This window comes from Oryctolagus cuniculus, chromosome 13, assembly GCF_964237555.1.
Source record: "Oryctolagus cuniculus chromosome 13, mOryCun1.1, whole genome shotgun sequence".
NCBI classification, from domain to species: Eukaryota; Metazoa; Chordata; class Mammalia; order Lagomorpha; family Leporidae; genus Oryctolagus; species Oryctolagus cuniculus.
This window is the reverse complement of record NC_091444.1, coordinates 102046870-102071827: the sequence shown is the minus strand read 5'-3', so window position 1 is coordinate 102071827 and position 24958 is coordinate 102046870. Positions and strand designations below refer to the sequence as shown.

The 24958-nt window shown below is 45.1% G+C and overlaps 1 protein-coding gene across 21 annotated transcripts in view; it reads right to left on the bottom strand.

Moving 5' to 3' along the window:
* Positions 1-2563: 2563 nt before the first annotated feature.
* Positions 2564-24958, bottom strand: part of ZEB1 (zinc finger E-box binding homeobox 1) — a 184588-nt gene continuing 162193 nt past the window's right edge. For all 21 annotated transcript variants that reach the window (XM_070056087.1, XM_070056086.1, XM_051821676.2 and 18 more), the window contains 5 exons: positions 24713-24915; positions 17685-17790; positions 9861-11671; positions 7705-7885; positions 2564-5016 (listed from right to left, as the gene is read on the bottom strand). In XM_070056087.1, the coding sequence (XP_069912188.1) occupies positions 4460-5016; positions 7705-7885; positions 9861-11671; positions 17685-17790; positions 24713-24742 (2685 nt within the window). In that variant the 5' untranslated portion in view covers positions 24743-24915 and the 3' untranslated portion in view covers positions 2564-4459. The remainder of the gene's footprint in view (positions 5017-7704; positions 7886-9860; positions 11672-17684; positions 17791-24712; positions 24916-24958) is intronic.

The following is a 24958-nucleotide window of genomic DNA, read 5'->3' as shown; positions in this document are numbered from 1 at the left end:
TCACATGATCTTCATGTATTTTCTTTGTGATAATGCTATTCAAATTTACTTCCCAGTATTTTGTTAAGAATTTTTGGATCCATGCTCATGAAAGACATTAGTGAGTTGTCTTTATTTTTTGTAATGTCACTTGCTGGTTTTGCTATCAGGTTAGTCCTAACTTCACAGATTGAGGTAGCAAGTGTTTTCTACTTATCTATGTTCTGGATGAGCTTCAAATGTTTGGTAGACACCACCAGTAAAGCCATCTGGACTGGGAATTTTTTTGGTGGTAATATTTTAAACTAGAATTTAATTTCTTTGATGTCAGACTATTCAGGTTATATACTGCTTTTTGGACGAGTTTTGGTCTTTTAAGAAATGTTATTTTCATCTAGGTCAAAACATATATGGGAATAATATTAATTCCATTATCCTTTTATTGAGTAGGATCTGTAAGAACGTCTCTTCATTCATTCTTGATATTGGCTTTTTGTGTTGCCTCTTTTTCCCTTCATCTATCAGAGAGATTCATTAATTTAATCTTTAAAAGTAAATTACAATTTAATTGATTTACTCTATTTTCTGTTTTCTCTGCTATATATCTATTCCTTACTGAGGCCTCCCTCTTTCTTGTTTTGGGTTTAACTTTATTTTTTTCCCTAGTTCCTGAAGGTGCAACCTTGGATGATTGAACCTTCTTTTCCCTAATACGGAGTTACTGTTATACACTGCCTTAACTGCATACTGAAGTTGTGATATTACATTTTCATTTACTTCATCATATCTTATAATTTCCTTTTACCATTCATAGACTAACGTGCTGCTCCTTTTCCAGTAATTTGGAGGGTTTTCCAGATGTATTTATTACTGATTTCTAGTGTAATTCTTTTGTAGTCAGAGAAAATACTTTGCAACCCTTAGACACGTGAGAGTTGTGCTATGGCCAATAACATAGCTTCTCTTCATGAATGTCTCACATGTTGTTAAAAGACAAGGAGTATTCTACTGAGCAGTTTTGTTCACTGGAGCAGAGGGGATTCCATTTTTTGGGGGGGAGGGGTGTGTTTCCAAAACAAAATTCACGTGTTTTGTGCTAATATTCTTGCCTTGTCTTTTAAGAGGTGAAACCTGTTCTAAGTTTACATTTTCCTGTCAGCTTTATCACTGTACTTAATAGTACCCTTCTCAAGGTTATTTTTGGGGCTGCAAACAGATCTGAAAAACCTCACGCCCTCACTGCCTTTTCTTTTCCATCATGCTATGAAATGTTTATCAGTCTTGGGAGACAAGTTTTCCATTCGTGAGGCTTGTGTGTGAACGCAGATATTGGAAGTCATTCTGCAATGAGATGTGATTTAGGCCAGTTAAGAGTACAGATGTAGGGATCAGATAGGCTTGTGGTGACATTATTCTATTTAGTATGTATGGGCACGTGGTCTTTACTTGTATTTCTAAGGCTTTTGTGAAAATTCTGGGAATTGTAGTGAAGCAGCTGTGCTTGACATGAATAACATGGTGCTGGTTTAATTAACGCCGTGTGATTTGAGGGAACACTGGGAAGAGTCTGTGGATCTTTTTGAAAACTTCTGATAAAGCCTGAATTCCTTTATGAGCCATTTGTCCATATATCGCAAGCATGTTCCTCTTTGAGCTTTATGTTGTGGTGATTACTGTGCGGTTTCCTCCTAAGAAGGGATTGCTTACTCCTGTCGCCTAATCCCAGGTGGTCATGTGTTTATCGGATCACCACTCAGTGAGAGGAAAGCAGGCAACGTGATGATCACAAGTGCATAGGAACACGGAGCCCTAGAAGGGGAGGTGGTTCTTGAGCGAGGAGGGTCCACCAGGATTGGTCCTTTTGGAGGCAGGCAGATCCGCAAGCCTTGAATGCCTGTGGTATGTACCATGAGGTGAGGCACCAGGAAGACACCTAGAAATAAACTCTCCACAAATCAGAACAGGAAGGCAACAAGAAGGATAATTTATTATTATTATCTCTATTGTGCCTAGTGTTTTATAAGACTCAGGTAAGAAAAATCATTAAATTACTGGGGGAAAAAAAAAAAGAGTAGTGAAAGCACAGCTGAGCTCCATAAACATGCAAATTGTAATGTCATTCTATACACATTGGTCATAGCAGCCAGGGCCAGGCATCTGCTAGGCAGCGGGGGTGTGAGAGCAACTACAATGGACATGGTCCCCATTTCCGGCGGGAAGGCACGTGGATGACAGTACGTGAGCTACCAGGAGCCAAGTGCAAAGAGCTGAGGGGGCAGAGGAAAGGCATTCAGACTCAGGCTTCCCTGGAGCGCCCTGAAGGAGGAGAAGCCATGGGATTCCAAGAGGGAGTGGGGTGAGGGTTCAGGAAGAACAACCCCTGAGGGGGCCTTTGGTTGTCAACTCTGACTTTTCCAGAAGCACACAGCCCTGAGAAAATCCATCATTTTGTAGTGAGTGTCTACATTCAGAGTTACCCATGACTCGGCCCAGGATGAACCAAGTGCAGGATGACAGTGCAATACCCCATTTCACAGAGCTTTCCACAGGAAAAGTTGATGATGATTCAAAGAATGACAGCAGGTCAGGCTTGTTGATGCATTTTATTGTGAGATGGGGGAAGTCCGGTAAAAAACTAGAAAATGACCATGGTGTGACAAGGAACTTAAAAATGAAGAGTCAGATTGTAGCTTACATACATGAATACAGGAACAAATTGGCACAAAATGTTAAACATTGTTCCCAACACTGTTTATATAAGGTAATCCTAATTTGGCTTACTAAGGAAATGAGAGTTTTATGGTTAGGCTAATCTCTTAATAAAACTGTAGAGCATCATGCTATTAGTCACACAGTGAATTTCAAAATTTAAGAGTTTTATATTAAAAACTGGGTAAAGGTAAAATGACTTGATTGTAGTTGTAAAACTAATACATTCCCATTTAAATTCTGTTCTACAGTCCAAGGCAAGTATAAATGTTAACATAACACTGTTAAATCAAATCTCAATGCAAGACAACCAATTGCATCTCTACTTTAAATCTTATCAACTTTCCAAATTTTCATACTAAAATATATTATTGTATTAATACAAACTACAGTATTATACACTACACTGTGTAATAAATAAAGAAATATAAAAATAAGACACATAAATATAAAAGTTTTCTAAAACTAAAAGTACATATGTCAGTAAGAAGGGTATTAATACTGCCAGGTTTGAAGACATACAGTACAAAAATGTTGCACGGATCTATAAACTAAAAGAAATAAAATAATACTGATAGGTAAAAACCAGCTAATGTTGTTAATAAACGGGGTCCATAATAACTAACATTTGGAAACAGTTATGAGCCAAATAGCAATGGCATGTCCATGTCTGAAATGCAAGCACATGGATAAAGCAGATTAGAAAATTTCCCTTTCATTTATATTCGAGAAACTGTGAAGTCAATTAACGCGAAATGAATACTGAGCAACTGAAAGGTGAAATGTCCCAGTGTTTCCGTTTCTCTGACAGGAGTCAGTGGTTTTCAGCTTTCCTTGGGAATTTTGATGCAACAAACAAATCAACAAATGCTAGTTATTGTAGGCCACACACTGAATGAAGGCGGGTGAGAGCCTGGGAAATACTGAGAAATGGCACTTACAGCACACAGGTCTTGCTTAAGGCCAAAGGAGATACAAAGCTTCATATCATATCCTTCATATTGGTTACCACGAACGCGAACACAATTACGAACACTGATTCTGACGACCCCGCTGTCCTCCCCAGCAGTAACACTGTAGTCCCTGCCATCGGAACGCCACGACGTCTCCTCAACTCCATCTGAACCCACACGAGTAAGAAACCTCCGTTCTACTGGCTGCTTTCTTAAGGCTAACGACACACTTCCCATGAGAATACGCTCCACTACGACACCTAAGGGTTCGAAATGGCTACCTTGCAGGCTGATCGAGCCAGGGTAGCCAGCACGGTTTGGAATCGCATTACACTTCTCCGTGAAGGGAATTCTGTAGTGCAGAAATTCTCACATTTTAAAAAACATAATAAAATACTGAAGCGGATTTAGCATATGTTTACCAATATAAAATTATAAAATTTCTCCCAATTGTACAGCGTAAGAATAAACCAACGTAAGTGATAATTAATACTGATCACATGAAACAATGCCGGATGCTTATCTAATTCATTCTTCAGCTTCCTCTCCCTGTCCCGTCTCCGCTTTCTGAGTCAGTCAAGTTTCCTAATCTGCTTCACGGTACAAACTTGTTCATAACTTGAGAAATGACTAGGTCTGAGGTTCAGGCACACCCGGATTTTTTTGTGTGTTTTTTGCTTTTTTGTTGTTTTTGTGTTTTTGTCGCTGTTTTTACTTTACACAGTAGTGAACAGGAAGCACAGTAGGCGCTCCCGCGCAAGCATGGGTACTGGAGAGCCCTCCGCACCACCGGCCGGCCTCCACTCGCGCCGGCGCGCTCAGGCCTCGTTGGCTCGCTCTCCGGACGCGCGCTCGCCGCCCTCGCTCACTTTCTGCTCCACGCTGCCCGCGGGCCCCGCGGCCCCGGCCTCCGCCCCCGCGCCTTCTTCCTCCTCCGCGGCCTCCTCCTCCTCGTCCCCGTCCTCGTCCCCGTCCCCCTGCGGCCTGCCACATCCCTTCCCGTCCTGCAGCTCCTCCAGCTCCCTGTCCTCCTCCTCGTCGTCGTCCTTGTCGCTCTCGTCGTCCTCCTCCCGCGTCAGGCTCTCCCGCTCGTCGGAGTCGCCCGCGCGCTCGCGCCGCACGGCTTCCGGCCCCGCCCCTTCCGGGCCCGCCTCTTCCGGCTCGGGCTCGGCGCCCCCGCGCTCCTCCGCCTCGCGCTTGCAGTAGGAGTAGCGGTGGTTCATGTGCTGCGAGTAGGAGCCCGAGTGCGAGAAGCGCTTTCCGCACTTGTCACATTGGTAGGGCTTTTCCCCCGAGTGCAGTCGCATGTGCTCGATCAGGTGGTGTTTGTGTTTGAACGCCTTCTTGCAGATCCCGCACTCGTGAGGTCGTTTCCCTGGAAGAGAGCACAGCGCTGGGTCACTGGTCAGCGCTCCCGTGGGGCAGGGGTGCAGCTCCCGTGGGACGGAGCCGGGGGTGGAGGCGTGGGGCTGGGGTGCGGCTCCCGTGGGACAGAGCCGGGGGTGGAGGCGTGGGGCAGGGGTACGGCTCCCGTGGGACGGAGCCGGGGGTGGAGGCGTGGGGCAGGGGTGCGGCTCCCGTGGGACGGAGCCGGGGTGGAGGTGTGGGGCAGGGGTGCAGCTCCCGTGGGACGTAGCAGGGGGTGGAGGCGTGGGGCTGGGGTGCAGCTCCCGTGGGACGGAGCCGGGGGTGGAGGCGTGGGGCTGGGGTGCGGCTCCCGTGGGACAGAGCCGGGGGTGGAGGCGTGGGGCAGGGGTACGGCTCCCGTGGGACGGAGCCGGGGGTGGAGGCGTGGGGCAGGGGTGCGGCTCCCGTGGGACGGAGCCGGGGTGGAGGTGTGGGGCAGGGGTGCAGCTCCCGTGGGACGTAGCAGGGGGTGGAGGCGTGGGGCAGGGGTGCGGCTCCCGTGGGACGGAGCCGGGGTGGAGGTGTGGGGCAGGGGTGCGGCTCCCGTGGGACGGAGCCGGGGGTGGAGGCGTGGGGCTGGGGTGCGGCTCCCGTGGGACGGCTCCCGGGGCAGGGGTGCCGCGAGGCGGGGTGGACACCGCGTCCCCGCTCCTGGAGAGGTGGCGGCCCCCCGGGGGCCAGCGGGGACCGGGCTGCCTCATCGCCTGGCTGAGGCCGGGATCCCCAGTCTCAAGGTGTTCTGAGAAGCGTGCCGGGGTGCTCCGGGAATCGCCCGGTGTCGCTGAGGGCTGAGGGAGGGAAGAGTTCCGTACCTGTTCTAAGAGGTGCATGAGCATAGTTGCTAAGGATGTGAAAGGTGAGTGTGGCCAGCAGGAGCGGGAGGCGGGAGGAGGGACCGCCATAGCCCTGTGCCTGGGACAGCGACCCCGTCTCTCAGAGGGAGGCGGGAATGGAGGGACTGGATCGCCCTGTGCCTGGGACAGCGACCCCGTCTCTCAGTCTCTCAGAGGGAGGCGGGAGTGGAGGGACTGGATCGCCCTGTGCCTGGGACAGCGACCCCGTCTCTCAGAGGGAGGCGGGAGTGGAGGGACTCAATCACCCTGTGCCTGGGACAGCGACCCCGTCTCTCAGAGGGAGGCGGGAATGGAGGGACTGGATCGCCCTGTGTCTGGGACAGCGACCGTGTCTCTCACAGAGGGAGGCGGGAATGGAGGGACTGGATCGCCCTGTGCCTGGGACAGCGACCCCGTCTCTCTCAGAGGGAGGCGGGAGTGGAGGGACTGGATCGCCCTGTGCCTGGGACAGCGACCCTGTCTCTCAGAGGGAGGCGGGAGTGGAGGGACCGCCATAGCCCTGTGCCTGGGACAGCGACCCCGTCTCTCAGAGGGAGGCGGGAGGAGGGACTGGATCGCCCTGTGCCTAGGACAGCGACCCCGTCTCTCAGAGGGAGACAGGAGTGGAGGGACTCGATCGCCCTGTGCCTGGGACAGCGACCCCGTCTCTCTCAGAGGGAGGCGGGAGTGGAGGGACTGGATCGCCCTGTGCCTGGGACAGCGACCCCGTCTCTCACAGAGGGAGGCGGGAGTGGAGGGACTGGATCGCCCTGTGCCTGGGACAGCGACCCTGTCTCTCAGAGGGAGGCGGGAGTGGAGGGACTCGATGGCCCTGTGCCTGGCTGGCGCGTCTGGGGCGCCTTCCTTTCTCAGATTCTGCACTGTCCGGAAGCCCGCGACTCCTGGAGCCTGGAGTCAGCCTGGCAGGCGTGTTCACGCCACAGCGAGTGTAAACACTTGTCGGGGCTCTCCTGCCCTCCCGGGGACCGCCGCCGAACTTCGCTAGCAGGCCGCAGGACGGAGGGAGTGGGGCCAGGAGTCGGCAAGTGTTTTCTGGAAGAGCCAGACGGTCAACACGTGCGGCTGTGCGTGCCAAGTGGGCTCCGTGACACACCGCGCTCTGCCCGTGAGGCCTGCGAGGGAAGCCGGCAGACACGGGGGACAGATGGGCGTGGCTCTGCGCCAACAGCGCCATTCACCGCATGCTGACACCCCGCCTTCCTGCGACTTCACGTCGTGAGTCTCCATCGCTTTCAGGGGCTATCAAACGCGAAGAAAACATTCTTAGCTCCTGTTGTCCATCTCTGAGTTATCCTAAAGAGTGTCTAGTCTGTGGAAGAATTGTGGAACCTCAGGGTTGGAAGGGGCCCTAGGATCTAGACAGAGGTTCTTCCTACACACAGTAGGCTTACCTGAACCCTTCTGATGCTGGGCACGCTGCACACTTAGGAAGCAGCGCTTTCTCTTATAGGGCCAGATCCTGTCTCACTGCGTTAGCCCGCTGATCTGTTTTCCACTAATGGGTACTGTATGCTTATTTATACAGCATGATCTTGCATGAAATCAGTGCGGACAGAATAAACACTGTGATGAGTTAAAGGGATACCAAGTCATTTAAAGACAGGAAAAAAAAAATAAAGGCACAGAACTTAAATACACCAGGTGGAAGCAGGTGGACAGCTAATGTGGCAAGATCAGAGAAGTGAAAAACAGAAAGACCATTAATTCAAAGAACATTAGCACTTTTTGACCTAGCACTTTTTCAGTACATCATAGCACAGGCACTTTTAGAAAGGCCAATATGTGTGTGTTCGCTGACATACCTGTGTGTTCATATTTGTGTCTCAATAATGAGCTACTCTTCTGGAATATCTTATCACACAGATCACAAGCATACATTCCATTTTCTGTCTTTCGCATTTTCTTTTTGGGTGGCGTAGAATCAGAGTCATTCTGATCCTCGACGTTTGACACCCCTTCTGAGCTAGTGTCTTGCCTTTCATCCTAAAGGAAGACGAGAATAAGAAAATACAGCTTAACATAGAAACAAGGGATGCAAATAAAAGCATAGATTAAAGATTAACTGATTTATAATTTCAACAACTTGACCAAAGCAAGCACAGTGCTTGTCACCGTGGCTCAGTTCCTACAGCAAGGGAAGACGACAAGAGGGGGTTGCTGTGGATAAAAATGAGGTGGGCCTGATACAGACAAAACTACAGCAAAAACATAATACCTGGCACCGGAAGGAAAGGGTATAAAAAGAATGTACAGTGTGTACTAACAAAATTTACTTGGTTCCACGTGAAGCTTTTTGTGTGAAAAATTTGCAGAAAGTTTGAAAAGTGTATGAATTAATCGGTAACATATGACTGCATTATTCGCCTTTGTTTTTCATTCTGGCTTTCACTAGGCAAGAATTTAGACTTTTAAAAAGTGGTCCTTAGATTCTTGGAGCTAACATTTGTCTCATCGGAAGGAAGGAGCTCTGCTCTACCACTGTTTTACGGGGCAGACTGGAAAAAAAAATGCAAGCAGGTCCACATTTTTAAGCAGGAATACTTGGTAGTCAAAATGAATCTTTAGAATTCTAGTAGAATGAAAACAAAATGCAGGCAATCTCAGGAAGGCAGTTCTGGCAGGAGGCTCTGCTGATGGAATCATCCTGCAGGGACATGAGGAATAGGTCCTCTAAGAGCTTGGGTCTTTTCTCTAGCCTCCCGTTTTACTGCCTCTAAACTGCTAACCTTTCTGCAAGTCCAATGCTTTCCACATTTCTGACAGCTTTGCTAAGGTAGGAGAGGCGCAGTCATTTGCTGGGGTCATTTCTGAGCTGCCAACGGGTGCTAAAAAAACCTGACTGCTTTCATTGCTATTTCATCTAGTCCTAAGACTGCACAAATGTTTTTGTACTCAAATGCCTAGAAAGTGCTCTATACACGAAAAATCTAGAGGAATTCATGGGTTGTACAAGAGTTATCACAATGACAGGAAACTAAGTCAGTAGCGATATTTAAGGGAGAACAAAAGCAGCAAACACACATCTGAACAGGATATTGAAATTGTTATAGCTGAACCTACTTATAGAAGACATTTACATGAAAGATCAAATAGCTATCTCTATAATTCATTGGATTCAATCTTTCAATCAGAAGTTGATGGAAAACACGAGGAGACGTCAAGGTTAGTGACATGAGAAAAGCCTGGACAATGAGACATACAAGAGTCACATAAGAAGCCACACCCGAAACTACCATGTACATTTCCGTAGAGAGGAGAGTGAATATATAGATTCACAGCCACATTTCCTCCTACTAACACCTACAGCTCAGAAGATGATTGGCAAGTTCCCTAGGTTAAGGTCTTCAGGTACGGAATTCTTGTTTAATGAAGGCTTTTGTAAAATGAGGTGTTAGTATGTGAGAAGCGGTAGCTGGTCTGCCTGGTGCTCACCTGTGGACAGGAATATAGGAAAGATCTTCCAAAGTGTATCATGAATGTGCATAAGGAAAATCTACACACGGATCCCAAACATTTGTTTTTATGCCACCGGAAACTTATCTTTCAATAGCCCTTTTCCATGAACTTTTAAGTACTCTAGTATCTCCATTTACTAATGCTCATAATCAAGGCAGAAACTATCACTAATTTTGGGAATTTAACTACAAAATAGTAATTCCATCAATGAGCATCCCAATTTTGCTTTTCTCTTTCATTTGTAATCTCAAGCAGATGTTTAGCTGAGACTCATAAATCATTGTCACTCACACCTCAGTTGATAACAATATCCCGGATTAGTAAACAACGGAAAACATCAACCATGCCACAAAAAATTAAAGCAAACAACGATCTACTTCATTTTGGAAACGGCAGTTTGTAACAACCTTTTTGGCTCTGTGGTGACTCATTTTTATTAGGCAACTTTCAAAGACATCAAACTAGCATTCACTGGTGGATTCAGGATGAGGATATATTTTACCTGACTTCCGTTGGGCTGGATGACTTTCAAGGGTGGCTCCTGGACGGCAGGGCTGACTGTAGCTGAGTATGTGTAAGCCACCTGGGGAATCAGAATAGTCTGCTTATTGGCAGCCAGTGCGCGTAAGCACGGAACACTGTTCTGGTCAGCAATGGCCACGATTGTGGGTAACTGGGCAGTGACTGTCGGGATAGCAATATTTATGGGGTTGGCACTTGGTGGGATTACATTTACAACTGGTTCTGAGTCTGTAACACAAGTGTCCTTTTGTGGCTCCTTTTTTGCACAAGACAAGTTCAAGGGTTCTTCCTGGACAGAATAAACACTGTTCTGGTAAACACTAGTGATAGTTGACCTTTCCAATGATTCTCCCTGTTGCTTTGGTAGTGAAAGATCAAGAGGTTCTACTTGAGGCTCTTCCTGTGCACCCTCCGCTGTGTACGGGTAACCCTGTGGATTTCTGGATGAGGAGAGGTTGAGAGGGGACGGGGACGGGGTACTGCTTCTAGAGCCGCTGACGGCTGATCCCGCCGGCGGACCCGGAGAGTCAGTCTTCTTCAGAGGGCTCTGTAGGCTTTTTGTGCCGTCCTGGGCTTCACTGTCAGTCGTGGGTGGAGGCTGATCCTCGTTCTTCACGGGGATGTTTACTGTGCCGGGTTCAGGAGAAGACGGTTCAGAAGGCTGCACTGAAATCTGCCCAGCCTGCATCTTCTCAAACCACTTCTTAACGACGTCCAGGGGCAGGTTCACCGAGTCGGCGATTTTGGAGAGCTCCTCCGCGCTGGGCTGTGCCTTCAAAGCATAATATGCTTTCAGAAGGGACAAGAGGTTCTTCAGAGGTGGGTGACTGGGGGACAAACTGCCATCCCCAGCGCCTGAAGGGACAGAGGCCTCGGGCTTCTCCGCTTCTGGGGCCGGGGCTGGAGGCGGCTGCGCAGGCTGCTGCAGGTCATAGTGCTTCAGTTCGGGAAGTGCATTGAGATCGCCCGGACAGTCGTCACACAGAAGGCAAGTGCTGTCATCCGCGCCTCCTTCAAAGCTTTTGTCCTTCTCAGACTTAACAGTCAGATCTTCTGGTAGCTTCTCGCTTTTGCAGCTGTTTGTGGGGACCGGATTTTCTTTTTTTAAATTCTGCGGAACAACCTGAAGTTGACTGGGCTGCTCCAGACTGTAGTTAATGATAATTTTGGTTGTTCCATCTTGATCAACCAAAGGAAGGCTGATGGCTGAAATCACAGAGTGGCCACCTTGTTGTAGGGATGAAGCACTGATTGTGTCTTGTTCTTTGGATGCAAGATTGGCTTGATTATTCTCCAAAACTTGCCGTATGACATTACCATCGACTGCCACTTTAAGTACATTCTGAATGTCACTTAAATTGATGCTAATGGGAGACACCAAACCAACTGTTGGCAGAACAACAGCTTGCACCACACCCTGAGGAGAGCTGGTCGCCTGCAATGGGCCACCACCGCTAAAAACCCCGTTTTGTAAAGGGGTTGAACAGTTGATTCCTGAAGCAACCACGATGGGTTTGAATTCATAATCCACAGGTTCAGTTTTAATTTGGTTTACAGAAAGTTGTTCTTGAAGGGGTTTATTCTCTATCTTTTGCCGGATCTGTGGTCGCGTGGGACTGCCTGGTGATGCCGACAGAGATGGCGAGGAACACTGAGACGTCTTGATTCCTGTCCTTGGCCGCCCATTCACAGGCATGAGGCTGATACATTTCTTACTGCTTATGTGTGAACTATAGGAACCAGAATGGGAAAAACGTTTCTTGCAGTTTGGGCATTCATATGGCTTCTCTCCTAAACAAAAAGATTATATTCACTGAATTATTACATATACATTTTTGTATATCCACATTACCTAAAACAAGCAACATCCACTTTAAAAAAGTGACTATGTTTGCTTTTGATACAATTTTATTTAGAATCATCATTTTAAGTTCAAAAACCACAGAAATGTTATAAGCCCTAGTGAAACCTTAGTTCTGAACTACATGTGCTAACCATGTAGTTTAATGTATAATATTTTTGCCAACCTTTATAACTTTAAATAATTCTCACATGCCAAAATAATTATATCCTGCTCTTTCAAGTAATTTGTTTCTTTTCCTGTTTCACCATCTACATAATTTTCTGTATTTCATTCTACTCAACCATCTGTAAGAGAAAGTAATACCAGAAGAAGGAAAAGTAAAATCTCTAGGACGTAACCAGTATGACTGTTTATTCTTGATTGATGAAATCCTGTCTCCACAGTTTCCTTGATAAAAATCCCATATCCATAAGGTTTCCTTGAAAGAATCTTTTATAGTAGGATAAGGTGTTGCTATGAGCAACTGGCTTATTAAGCTAGAATGTGTACACCCTGAGACGTAGTGGAGTTTCAAATTCCGTGACAGTGGATATGGTAAAACATTACTTTTATATTAAAAGACTACACTGGAGAAGAGTGCAGCATTTGAGTGAATGGTTAGGATGAACAGGCAATATCAAAGGAGCTTCTTGCCCATGGAGGCCTCCCTCAAGCTGCTGCCCCAGTCTCCCCAGGGACACGGGATTTGTTCACCTTGCCCATTACAGATGCTCCTGAATAGCCCTGAGCTATGTGAGGTCCTTTAAAACAAAGCTCATTTTTCATTTTAGTTAAAATTTATAGTTACAGTTCACTAATTTATAGTTTACAGGTTACAGACTATAAGTTTCAGTAAGTGTGACCCTCTAGGTCGTTAGCCATTTATCCCCTGCACCATCACAGTGCAGGTCACAGAGATGCTCATTAAATCTTTTTTAGATGACTGAATGGCTAATTGTAGGATCATGAGATGTAATAATGCTGATTTGTCTACTCAATGACAGGCTGACAAAGGTCAAAATGAAACTCCTTCTCCCCTTTATTTTTAAGAATTAGAATGAAGGCAGTAAGAAAGTCAATTAAGAACTCTGCTAACAGCATTAAGTTCAATGTTGTTAAGTTAAAAACAAGGTGTATTTCCTCATAAATATGATGAGTGAAGAATCAGATATTCAAGCTGCTAGCAATCAAAGAAGCCCTCTACACAGGCTGCTTCTCAGTGGCGAGTCCAGTGTATGTCATCCTGGCCATCAGCTAGCCCGGAAGTCACTACCCGCTGTGTGTGTGGTTCAGATCCTGGCTCTGTCACAGGATCCTCCCGGCCTTTCCAAACCTCAGTGTGTTTCTGTGTGAATGCAGACACATTCTCACCGGGCTGTGAGATTACACACAGAACTCTCTGAGGGGCCAGCACTGGGGTGCAGTGGGTTAACACCCTGGCCTGAAGCGCTGGCATCCCATATGGGCACCGGTTCAAGACCCAGCTGCTCCACTTCCAATCCAGCTCTCTGCTGTGGCCTGGGACAGCAGTAGAGGATGCCAGGTGCTTGGGCCTCTGCACCCGCGTGGGAGTACCAGAAGAAGCTCCTGGCTTCGGATCAGCACAGCTCCAGCCGTTGTGGCCAATTAGGGAGTGAATCAGTGGATGGAAGATCTCTCTCTCTCCCTCTCTTTGCCTCTCCCTCTCTCCATATAACTCTGACTTTCAAATAAATAAATCAATCTTAAAAAAAAAAAAAACTCTCTGTGCACTCTCAGCAAACGTTAGTGACCTAGGACCAAGCAACTCCACTGAGACAGCTGGCAACCAGGCCTACGTCCCCACCTGGTTTCTCCACATGATGCCACACGGAGCATGTCTGACTTTCCTGCACAAGCCAGCCTTTCAGACTAACGAGGAGCTGCCACGTGTATCCTAAAGCCTCTTGCGTAGGTGAAGTAGGACCAGGTCCTGCAAGCATCCCTCACAGACGTTAGCTGCCTCTGGATGTTCTCCAGTCACTGTATCACTATCTTTCCAACGGGATGCCTGGGATAGGGCTCAACATGTAAAATGCATGGGCTAACGGTTTCCAGTGAGGGGAAAACAGGGGTATGCCCTAGTACATATCTATTTTCATATTCTTAATTAGTTACTAACATTTTAAGGGTGAGCTGCATGCTAATATTCCTGCCAGAGACAGTAGGAAGACAGACATCTGTAATTCAGACTATTTTATCTTTACAAACAGGGAGACGAGTGGAACAGTGATTAATACAATGGCTTTGTAGTCAAGATGCCTACACCAGAGGCCCAGCTTTGCCATATGTATCATCTGAGAGACCTTGGTAATTAAGCTCCCTAAGCCTTTATTTTCCCATTTATAGAAAGTAAGAAGTAACAGCATCCACTTCATGGGGTTATTCTGAGGACTATGTAAGGTGTTTTTTTTTTTTTTTTTTTTTAAGATTTTATTTATTTATTTGAGAGAGAGAGTTATGGACAGTGAGAGGGAGAGACAGAAAGGTCTTCCTTCCGCTGGTTCACTCCCCAAATGGCCGTAATGGCCAGAGTTGCACCAATCTGAAGCCAGGAGCCAGGAGCTTCATCTGGTTTCCCACACAGGTGCAAAGGCCCAAGGAGTTGGGCCATCTTCCACTGCTTTCCCAGGCCACAGCAGAGAGCTGGAGTGGAAGAGGAGCAACCGGGACTAGAACCAGTGCCCTTATGGGATGCCGGCTGTGCAGGTAGAGGATTAATCCACTGTGCCAGAGTGCCGGCCTCAGGACTATGTAAGTTAATGCATATGAGGAACTAGCACATGGCTGTACGTGGTCAAGTATTCCGTAAGTGCTGGCTATCAGGGTGGGAGTTTGGCCTAGTTGTTAACACTCTGTGTCCCACATCAGAGTGCCCAGGCTGGATTTCCACCTCTGGATCCCATTCAAGCAGTGATGATGGCTGAAATAGCTGGGTTCCTGCCATCCATGTGGGGAACTTCTCTTGAATTTCCAGCTCCTGTTTCCTGCTCTGGGCCCAGCCCAAGCACTGGCAGGCATCTGGGGCATGAGCCAGCCAGTAGATGAGTACCCTGTCTCTCTGCCTCTCAAATTTCATTTCAAAAATATTAATTATGATGATCACTATTACTGGGAATTACCTTGACATTTTATCATTGCCAGAAAGAAAGGCTACAAAACAATAATTCTAAAGCCAAACTCATTCTATTAGAAAACCCCTAGGTGTAACTTCATGGCTTTAAGGTCAGTAGCTCAAGTCTACCATCTAGTTTATCTACTAGGTTCGGGTTTACAATTGGCGGTTACAACAGGAAAGCTCACTACTCAAAGTTGGATAAACTGTGAATACTAAGATGTCTTTTAATGGCTGAGGTGGGCATTTGGTTGCATATGATATAAAGTTTTTCCAGGCGAACCTCCGAAACACAATGGAATGAACTCCAGGTCACTTTCTGGGAAGGATCACAGCCCATTTGCTACGGGCTCATCTGAGGGTAGGCTACGGTGACCTCTTCATCAAAGCTCAACTCTTCTGTGCAGAGTTCGAATGACTACCACATGATTCTGCACAGGGTTCATCACAAAAGTCACAGTCCAGGTAACCTTGGAAGTAGAATTCTGGATCCTGATTCTCAGTATTATTGAAAATCTCATCAAGAAAAAAAAGTCACAGAGGTTTTCTGATGAATACGTAGTTCATCCACTGTTAAACAGCGCTGATCAAACTATCCGGGTTAAGAACCAGTTGTTTTTGAGTTGTTTGTTATTTTAAATCTCCAATCCTCTGTTGACCAGTATTTGTAAAATATAATGAAATATATATATATATATATCAGAGCAATGTCTTGGTATATTTATTTCTCAATGATCACCTTAACTCATGTATTTATATTTTCAACAACCAGAAACACATGGTTTTGAGACTGGTTCCAGTCCAGGGTTGACACTTTCAGTAGCCCTGCTCAAGAATCCTCCCGTGGAATAAACTAGAGCATCACAGCCTGTATATTGGACTGAATCCAAGCAGCCACCCTGGAAAAATGCTTTTTCTAAATTGTCCTAAGGAGAAACATTACTGCCCTCTGTGGAGGAATGTGTCCTTCTCAAATTCTCTACTGTATTAGTTTACGGATATTTCTGAGTATGACATAAATTCTATTTTGCTCTCTTTTCTTTGTGGTGCTCCAAGGAACACTCTTTTCTATGGGCTTAGTGGTGTCAGGAGCAGTCCTTTTCCTGCAATTGACTCTTTTTGCTTTCAGACAGTTTGGGCCTTGCTTACTGACGCCAGCTTTGTTATTTCCTAAGCCTCAGAGCCTAAGCTGTGGTCCAGTTCCAGCACATGTATGATGTATGGGATTTCATGACATTCTTTTTTTTCCACCATTACTTTATGCCAGCCTTCCTTTCTTAACATTTGTATGTAGTTTTAAGTTGGAACACTGTGTTAGAGGTACAGAAGCTTTGTAGTAAATACTCTGAAGCACAAGACAGCTCTCCATGCACCATGAGTACCCTGCAGAGGACGAGGACGGGGATGGGGCAGGGGCGGGGGCGGGGGCGGGGGCTGCTGTGTGCTGGCCAGAATGTGCTGGAGCTTTCTAAAGCAGCAGCAGCGGGCCCAGTCAGCTCACAGCAAGCTCTTGTTCATCCAGGCCTCCTACTTGACTGAGACTGGTTTTTGCATATCAATGCAAGACTTCAGTAAGTTTCAGCTTGTTTCTAGACTCGTATTCTAACCTCTGGCAAGTTCTAGATTTCTCTGTATCACTTGATAAATCCTCCTATACAAATTCAACACAAGAAGATGAATATGACATTCACTTTGTTAACACCAGTCTTGTTCTTGGGTTTGTTTTCCTTCCTCTACCCCAATTTCAACATCTTTAAAACTCTCTCGACTTAGCTGTGTCTCTACCAACAATTCAAATTGTTCCTAGTAGAAGGGAGGTTATTAAAAATACTTTGTTACTGATCAAATTTGTTCACTAGCACAGGAGCTAAGAAGCAGGATGCTATAGCAGGCTGCAAAAGATAACCTCTACTTTTCAGAAACAATCAACCTGTGAAAATAAATATTTGTGTAACAATCTTGGTTTAAGCATTTCCAAGTGGCAACATTAGCATATTTATCATTGGGTTTGGTTCAGTATTATGGTAAAACGTTTAGAAATGCAGTTCCAAAATATAACAGAAATCACCCACACCCCTCGCAAAGGCACCCAATTGTACTTTTTTGTAGGAAGATGTTTATAAAATGTAAATGTCAATACAATAATTTTCACAAAATAAGCAATGTGCAAATACTCCTAATTTCCCATTCGTTAGCTAATGGTTCTCTTTCATTAAAATTATTTAAATCTAAAATAACATATCAAAATTAATCAGGACATGAACACATTTCATAGTGTAATGTGAGATGCTACTAAGTGTTTTTTGATGAGCTTTTGTTCATGTAGACTAAAGAAATGCAAATGTATGAGTAGCTCTTTTTGTGTCCTGTGTTTGTAAAATAGACAATACTTTTCATCAAATAACAGTATCTATTTCATAAGCGATGCTTTAGGAAATGACAGAGAATGGAAAGGTGAGCATGATGGCACACACTCTTAAGTAATAGCCTTTTACAAACTGTAGCTCTCTGCCCTTATTAGTTGTGCAAAAGATGCAATGAAACGAACATTCCCCAGAAAGCTAACATGTTTTTAGGTTGCACTTGTTAAAACGTGGTGTTCTCTTCTGGTTAGGAAGTCTGCAGTATGTCATATTATGTTCATTTGATATATTTTGGTCAAAGGTTAGGAGTCTAATAAAATATCATTACGAACAGAAGGTTCCCCCATATCAGACTTTATCCTACAAGAAAGGCAAGGAGTTCTTGGTCATACGCAGAAATCACATTATTATTTATTACCACACATGCTATGATGTTCAGGGCGTAGAAAGACAACAAGTATTTACCGCTGTGAATCCTTAAGTGCTCTTTTAGGTGGTGTTTGTATTTGAAAGCTTTTCCACATTCAGTGCACTTGAATTTACGATTACCCCCAGACTGTGTCACATGTCTCTGTAAGAAAGAATTGGTATTTTAGTTGTGAATTAAAAGCACTTCACTCAGCATACTGTTTTAGTGAAATAAGCCAGTCCCAAAGGGACAAATACCATATGTTCTCCTTGATCGGTGACAACTAACTGAGCACCAAAAAGGAAACCTGTTAAAGTGAAATGAACACTATGAGAAACGGTGACTTGATCAGCCCTTGCTCTGACTGTTGATGAACAACTTAATACGTTATCCCTCTTAGTATTTTTTTTTGTTTGTTCTACTTAATACTTTTGGTTGAATACTGTAATCAATACACAGTTATTCTTAGATGTTGAAACTTAACTGAAAAGTGATCGCTGTTAAATATAAGAGTGGGAATAAGAGAGGGAAGAGATGTGTAATTCGGGACATGCTCAAGCTGACTTGCCCCAAACGGTAGAGTTAGAAACATACCAGAGGATTCCAATTCAATCCCATCAAGGTGGCATGTACCAATGCCATCTCACTAGTCCCAGTGATCAATTTCTGTTCACAATTGATCATAATGATAGGACTAAGAGCCAAAGGGATCACATAAACAAGACTGGTGTCTGCAAATACTAGCTGATAGAATAAAAAAGGGAGAGAACAATCCAACATGGGAAACGAGATACACAGCAGACCCATAGAATGGCAGATGTCCTAAACAGCACTCTGGCCTCAGAATCAGCCCTTAAGGCATGCGGATCTGGCTGAAAAGCCCATGAGAGTATTTCAGGCATGGAAAGCCAAGACACTCTGGCAAAAAAAACAAAAACAAAAACAAACAACAACAACAACAACAAAAACCACAAAACTCTAAATGAAAGATCTCCATGAGTGAGATCCCAGTGAAAAGAACAGGTCATCAAAGAAGGAGGTACCTTTCTCTGAAGGGAGGAGAGAACTTCCACTTTGACTACGACCTTGTCTAAATATGATCAGTCGGTGAACTCAAAAGGCTTCCATAGCCTTGGCAGCTCATGACAAGAGCCTAGGGTGATTACTGATGCCATAAACAAGAGTGTCAATTTGTTAAGTCAACAACAGGAGTCACTGTGCACTTACTCCTCATGTAGGATCTCTGTCCTTAATGTGCTGTACATTGTGATTTAATGCTACAACTAGTACTCAAACAGTATTTTTCACTCTGTGTTTCTATGGGGGTGCAAACTGTTGAAATCTTTACTTAATGTATGCTAAACTGATCTTCTGTATATAAAGAGAATTGAAAATGAATCTTGATGTGAATGGAAGGGGTGAGGGAGCAGGAAAGGGGAGGGTTGCGTGTGGGAGGGAAGTTGTGTGGGGGGGAGCCATTGTAATCCATAAGCTGTACTTTGGAAATTTATATTCATTAAATAGAAGTTAAAAAAAAAGAACTTCAGACATAAAGAACATCCAGTCTGTTAAAAGTCATGTTTTGGATGAGTATGATGATTGTGTTTCTAAAAGGTTTCAAGTTCCAGCAGTCACAAAACATCAGCAGTAATTCCGACGTGGAGGAAGTGGGGACTGAGAGAGCAGTTAGATGCCCATGTCTCACATCAGAGTTCCTGGTTCAGTTCCCAGCGCTGGCTTCAGTGTCCTGCTAACGCAGACTCTGGGAGGCAGTGCGAAGGCTCAAGCACTTGGGTCCCTGTCACCCATGTGGGAGACCTGGACTGAGATCCCAGCTCCTGGCTTTGGCCTTGACTTACCCTTGGCTATTGTGGGCATTTGGGGAGTCAATCAGTGGACAGGAGCTCTCTCTCTGTCTCTCTTTCCATCTTTCAAAAAAGTTATGACTTAATAAAAAAAAGAATTTTGATATAGAGAAAGTCACAATTTATTTCAAAACTTGATGAAAAATGGAATTAAAAGATAAACTTACTTTGGTGCAAAAAATTAAAACTCACATATAGTTTTTCCATAACATGCATTTTCCATGAACTTCTTTAAAAAAGATCTACTATATGATACTTAACAAAAAACATAATACGTGCTTTATAGGGACTAGAGATTAATAGATTAATCTTGTTTACACTTTGATTTACAGATAAAGAAACAGAATAAAAATATTCAGTCATCTGTTAAAAGCACAGTTACTCAAAAAAAAAAAAAAAAACACAAAACAAAAACAAAAAACAAGGTCATTAGAAGGCCAGGCTTTTCCCAGTATTGTAACTATCTCCTTTATGTTTGATATTTCTAACATGTAGTTCAGTAGGATGATTTTTAAAAATACTTCTATCTTTTCTGTCAAATTGGATTATCATAATGGCTCATCTTTCTGGATTACTAAATTTACATTTTTATGTGTTTTAAACATATTGTTGCACACTTACATTAATCTCATGAATGAATGGCTTGAATTACATGAAGGGTCTTCACAAAGCTAAAGGAAAATGTGTAATATGAAAAAACTATGCATGGATTTCCACATTTTTTTGCACCAAAATAAAGTAATACTAACTTGTCAAAGCCTGTCCAAGCAGGATCTAGTTTGAGGCACTAAGGATAAGACACCAATTTGAAAAGAGCCCATTTGAACCACATGCATTTTGCTGAAGTCAAAGCAAGAACAACCACAAATTTATGGCGAAGTGTGGATGGAAGGCTGGTGAAACCACTGATGTTTCATGAAAAGTCTGTGGGGACAATGGCTCAGAGCAAGTGGCAGCGCACAAGCTGATAATCTGTTTTGAGAAGGGACAAGACGAAGGTTACCCTGAGGTCTGCAGGGGCAGACCATCGACACTGATTGGAGGAAGAGATTAACCCTGCTCATGCCCTAACTGAGGCGCTCACCCACACTGGTTCCGCGTGCACACGACTGCCTGGAGAATTAAAGTGGAACTAACTTTCTGCTTGGTTAGTGCCCAAGCGGCAGGTGCATACAAGGGCAGAGCTGTCAATGGGACCCTTACACATCTGGGGTCGGGATCCTGAAGCACTTCTAAGAATTAGAACAGAAGAGACATGCCTCTCCCAGTGTGATTCTGAAGATAAAACACAATCAGTGAAAGAAACCGCCACCAGGAAGGGAAAGTGGTCCAAAGCACAGTGGGCCAGTCAGGGAAAAGCCGCAGCAACAGTCCGAGGGGATGCTCCGGGCATTCGACTTGTTGGCTTTCTGGAAGGCCAAAGAACACTGGCTCATTAGGAGAGTGTGTTGAGAAACTGAGTCAAAACTGTAGCAGAACAGAAACTGTAGCACGGACAATGCTGCGAGCCTCACTGGGAAATCGGTAGGCATCCACTTTACAACCACTGCTCGGCTCCTCCTGACTTCTTTGCATTCCCTGACCTTGAAAGTATCTTTCAAGGGTATCCGTTTTTCTTCAGTTATTGACACAAAAAAGACCGTATTGACTTAGCTAAATGCCCAGGACCCTGGGTCTTCAGGAGTGAACTAACAGGCTGCTGTTACCACTTACAAAGGTGCCCTGGACCTGATGGAGCTTAAGTGAGAAGAAGTTTATGCTTTGTTTTTTACCTGTTAGTTTCATTTGTTATGAACTCTTTGAAATGCCCTCATATTTCTAGCAATTCCTGCTTAAAAAAACTTCTGAAGGATCCTTATTTCCCCTGACTAAGGATTCTGAGTCTACAGGTTCCAGGACTATGGCTTCTGAGTTTCCCACGTTCTCCTTGCTCAGCTGTGTGCGAAGTTCACGCCTCAGCCATCTACAGAGTCGCGGTGTTTCACACGCACAGCCCCAGCCGGCCTGGTGTCCTGTTCCACACTTCGCCTCACTCTTTGGCTGTATTTCCCTTTCGTTCTACTGTGAAGCCCCTACCTGTCTTTCAAAGGCCTCACTCCAGTGCTACCAGCTTCCTGCTCACCCTAGCTGTATTCTCCGTTCCGTTGCCTTTTGTACAGGAGAGAGAGTGAATATTTATGAAGTATCAGGTCCTTTTCATCCAAACTCATGCTGGAAATACCAAGTATAAGGGGTCTCCAACAAGTTCACAGAAAATGTGCATTATGACAGAACTAAGCATTGATTTCAAAATTGTTTTGCGCCAAAATAAAAGGGTCTTTTGACAGCATTTTTCCAGAACATTCTGAAGTACTCTCAGATACAGTGACAATTCCCTAATTTCTATCTCAAACCTCTCCCCTCCGCTCCAGTCTCCCAGAGCCACTGCTTGTTTGATGCTGTCAGTGAAAGGTGACAGGCATCTGAAGCCCACCGTGCTTGAGACCAGACTCTTAATTTCCCTCCTGCAAACCAGCTTTCTCACTAGCACCTCCTCTCTGTGAAAAGCACCCCCAGTTACTTAGTTACTGCTTGGCCTTGAGCTCTGGAATTATCCTGATTCTTCTCTTTCTGCCACCACCCCAGCCCACGCCAGCCCAGCAAGCCATCTGAGTAGACACAGTGTCACCTCTGGCCAGGATTCCAGCAGTGGCCTCTGAACTTCACTTCCTCCTGCTTCCATTCTTGCTGCACAAATCAGTGTTCCCTTGCAAAAGTACACACAACATGGCCAATCTCCTTCACAGGTTTTCCTGCCACACTTTAGGATAAAACCAGATCTTCACCTTGGCCTGGACAAGGGCCTGTATCTTTTGGCCCCTGACCCCCTCTGGCCTCACCTATCTGTCCCCTTTATTCACACTGGCCCCTTGCGGCTCCCTGGACGTGCCAGACAGGTTTCTGCCTCCAGGCTTTCCCATGTGTCAGTCCGTCCCCTGACTGGAACGGTCTCCCAGGACTCTGTGCTGGTTCCTTCATGGTACCCCAGCACCAGCTTCAGGTTCCCCACTCTCACAGGGTTTTCCTACCCTGCAGCTTTCATCATGTTAAAAATCTTTTTACCCTGCTTTGTCTTCATACTAGCTACTTTTCTTTTACTTCTATCTTATCTAAATTACTAAAATATTTCAAAAACAAAAAAAGGGGGGGAGCCGGCGCTGGCTGTGGTGTGGTGGGCTAAGCCTCCACCTGCAACACCAGTATCACATGGGCACCGGTTAGAGTCCCAGCTGCTCCACTTCTGATCCAGCTCCTTGCTTAAGGCCTGGGAAAGCCATGGAAGATGCCCAAGCGCTTGGGCCCCTGCAGCCACGTGGGAGACCTGGAAGAAGCTCCTGGCTCCTGGTTCCTGGCTTTGGATCAGCCCGGCTCTGGCCGTTGTGGCCATTTGGGGAGTGAACGAGTGGATGACAGACCTCTCTCTGTCTCCCTCTCTCTGAAACTCTACCTCTCGGATAAATAAAATCTTTACAGAAAAATAAATTACTAATGCATGCTTGCTACTGTCCTGGAGTTTGCCTTTCTCACCACTGTGCCTTTAGCGCCTAGAACAGGGCTTGACGCACGATAGGAACTGAAGTCTTTGTTGACTGAATGAGTTAGTAAGCATGGACATCCTCACCTGTTAGTTGCAGTATGATTTCCACAGGTCAGAAAGCCCTTCTCCCCTAAGTCTGCTGCCTCGCAACCTAAGTGCTCTCTGGGACTGCCCCGTTCCACTGCCTCACATGACTGGCCCCTGCCCTTACCACGGCTCCTTCCTGACGGGCCTCCACAGTCCACATGTAAAACCTACATTTGCATTCGCAAAAGTGGCTTTCAAGTTCACTATAGAGGCTGTTTTTACAATGGCATCCTCTGCTTCTGCCACTCTCTCCTTCCTTTCACAGGGGGCCTCTGCACAGACAGCATGTGGCGGCAGCAGCTGCAGGGTGGCCACGTCAGGCCTCGGAAGGTTACAAAGTGGACCCTGCTGGGCTGTGCCTCCTGAGACTCATCATCAGGGCCCTAGATCAGCAGGTGATGTGTGTCTTGGGCAGCTTCTTCCCAGTGTCCACTTCCTCCTTCTCTTGGGACTCTCTCATTCCCAGTGCTTCTTCAGGGCCTTAACCATCAGCCTATCGGAGGGAATCTTGGTCCTAGTCTTCCTAATTGCCACCTTCTCCCCCACTATCTTGTTATTTTGTGAGGGCTATTGCCAAAGTTCTGAGAAAGGTTGACTGCTCATTCCTTTTGTTGCATTTTTTTTTTTGGAAGGGGTAGTTATCATCTTAGCAAAGTTCTCTAGGGGAACCTGTGATTTCTATCAGATTTCTACCATATGGCAGAGTTCTCACAAGTCCAGGTACGCAAACATGAATAATCCTTTGATATAAGAAACTGGCCATGTGCCCTAACTCCAAAATATTCCTGAACATATCCTATGAAACTGAATATGTATTTTATTTTTTATAAAAATTAGAGTTAAATTGATATTAATTTGATTATTGACAGTTAACACAGTCAAGATTTTGCAGAAAAAAAAAACAAAAACAAAGGACAAGGGTTAAGGCTTCTTTGGCTTTAATCTAAGTACAGAGCTAATAGTTTAAATGTAACTTAGAGTCATAAAATGCTCTTGGTTGAACTTCCATAAACTTGGGCATGGTGACACAGAAGTAGAATAAACCATATGACAACTGAGTGTACAGAATAAAAAAATCAAAACAGGATGTAACATCCCTGAGTATAGGGAAAAAAAATCCCAGCAGCTTTTACTGAGACTGGTGAGTCACTGGTTCAAACAAAATTAAAATTCATTATTTGATTTTCTCCTTAATTTGGTTCGTATTAAGCCATGGGGTTTATAGTAATCACTGTTTATTTTTCCTATACTGAGTATTTTAGTAGGAGGCAATTTGAAATCTTCTAACCTTGGAGAAATACTTGTTATGGCATAAGCCAAATAGTTACATCAATACCATGTCTGAAAAAGGAAAACAAAACCTTAGTTACTCTAAACAAATAATGTTCCTATGTGGTTTTTAACTGAGAAGTGACCATACAATTCAAATAAAGAACCCCTTTTATTTTGATAACGCTACATGAACGACAGTGTCTAGTACATCCTTCTAGCGTACCCTCGGCCTTCGCTGAGCGCTGAGTTCTCACAGTTGGGAAAGTCAGTGACGCGCACTTACTTGATCTCGTCCTGACTTGTGTGACGTCATGTGACGCTCCAGTTGGGTTCTGTAGGCAAAGGTGTAACTGCACAGGGAGCAACTGAAGTTGTCCTCGTTCTTTTCATGGCGATATTTAATGTGTTCTTTCAGAGAGGTAAAGCGCTTATAGCCCCTGTCGCAATATGGGCACGTGAGCAACTGGGAAAATGCATCTGGTGTTCCTGTGAAAGAAAGATGACTTATTTTAAACCTAAAACATCCAAG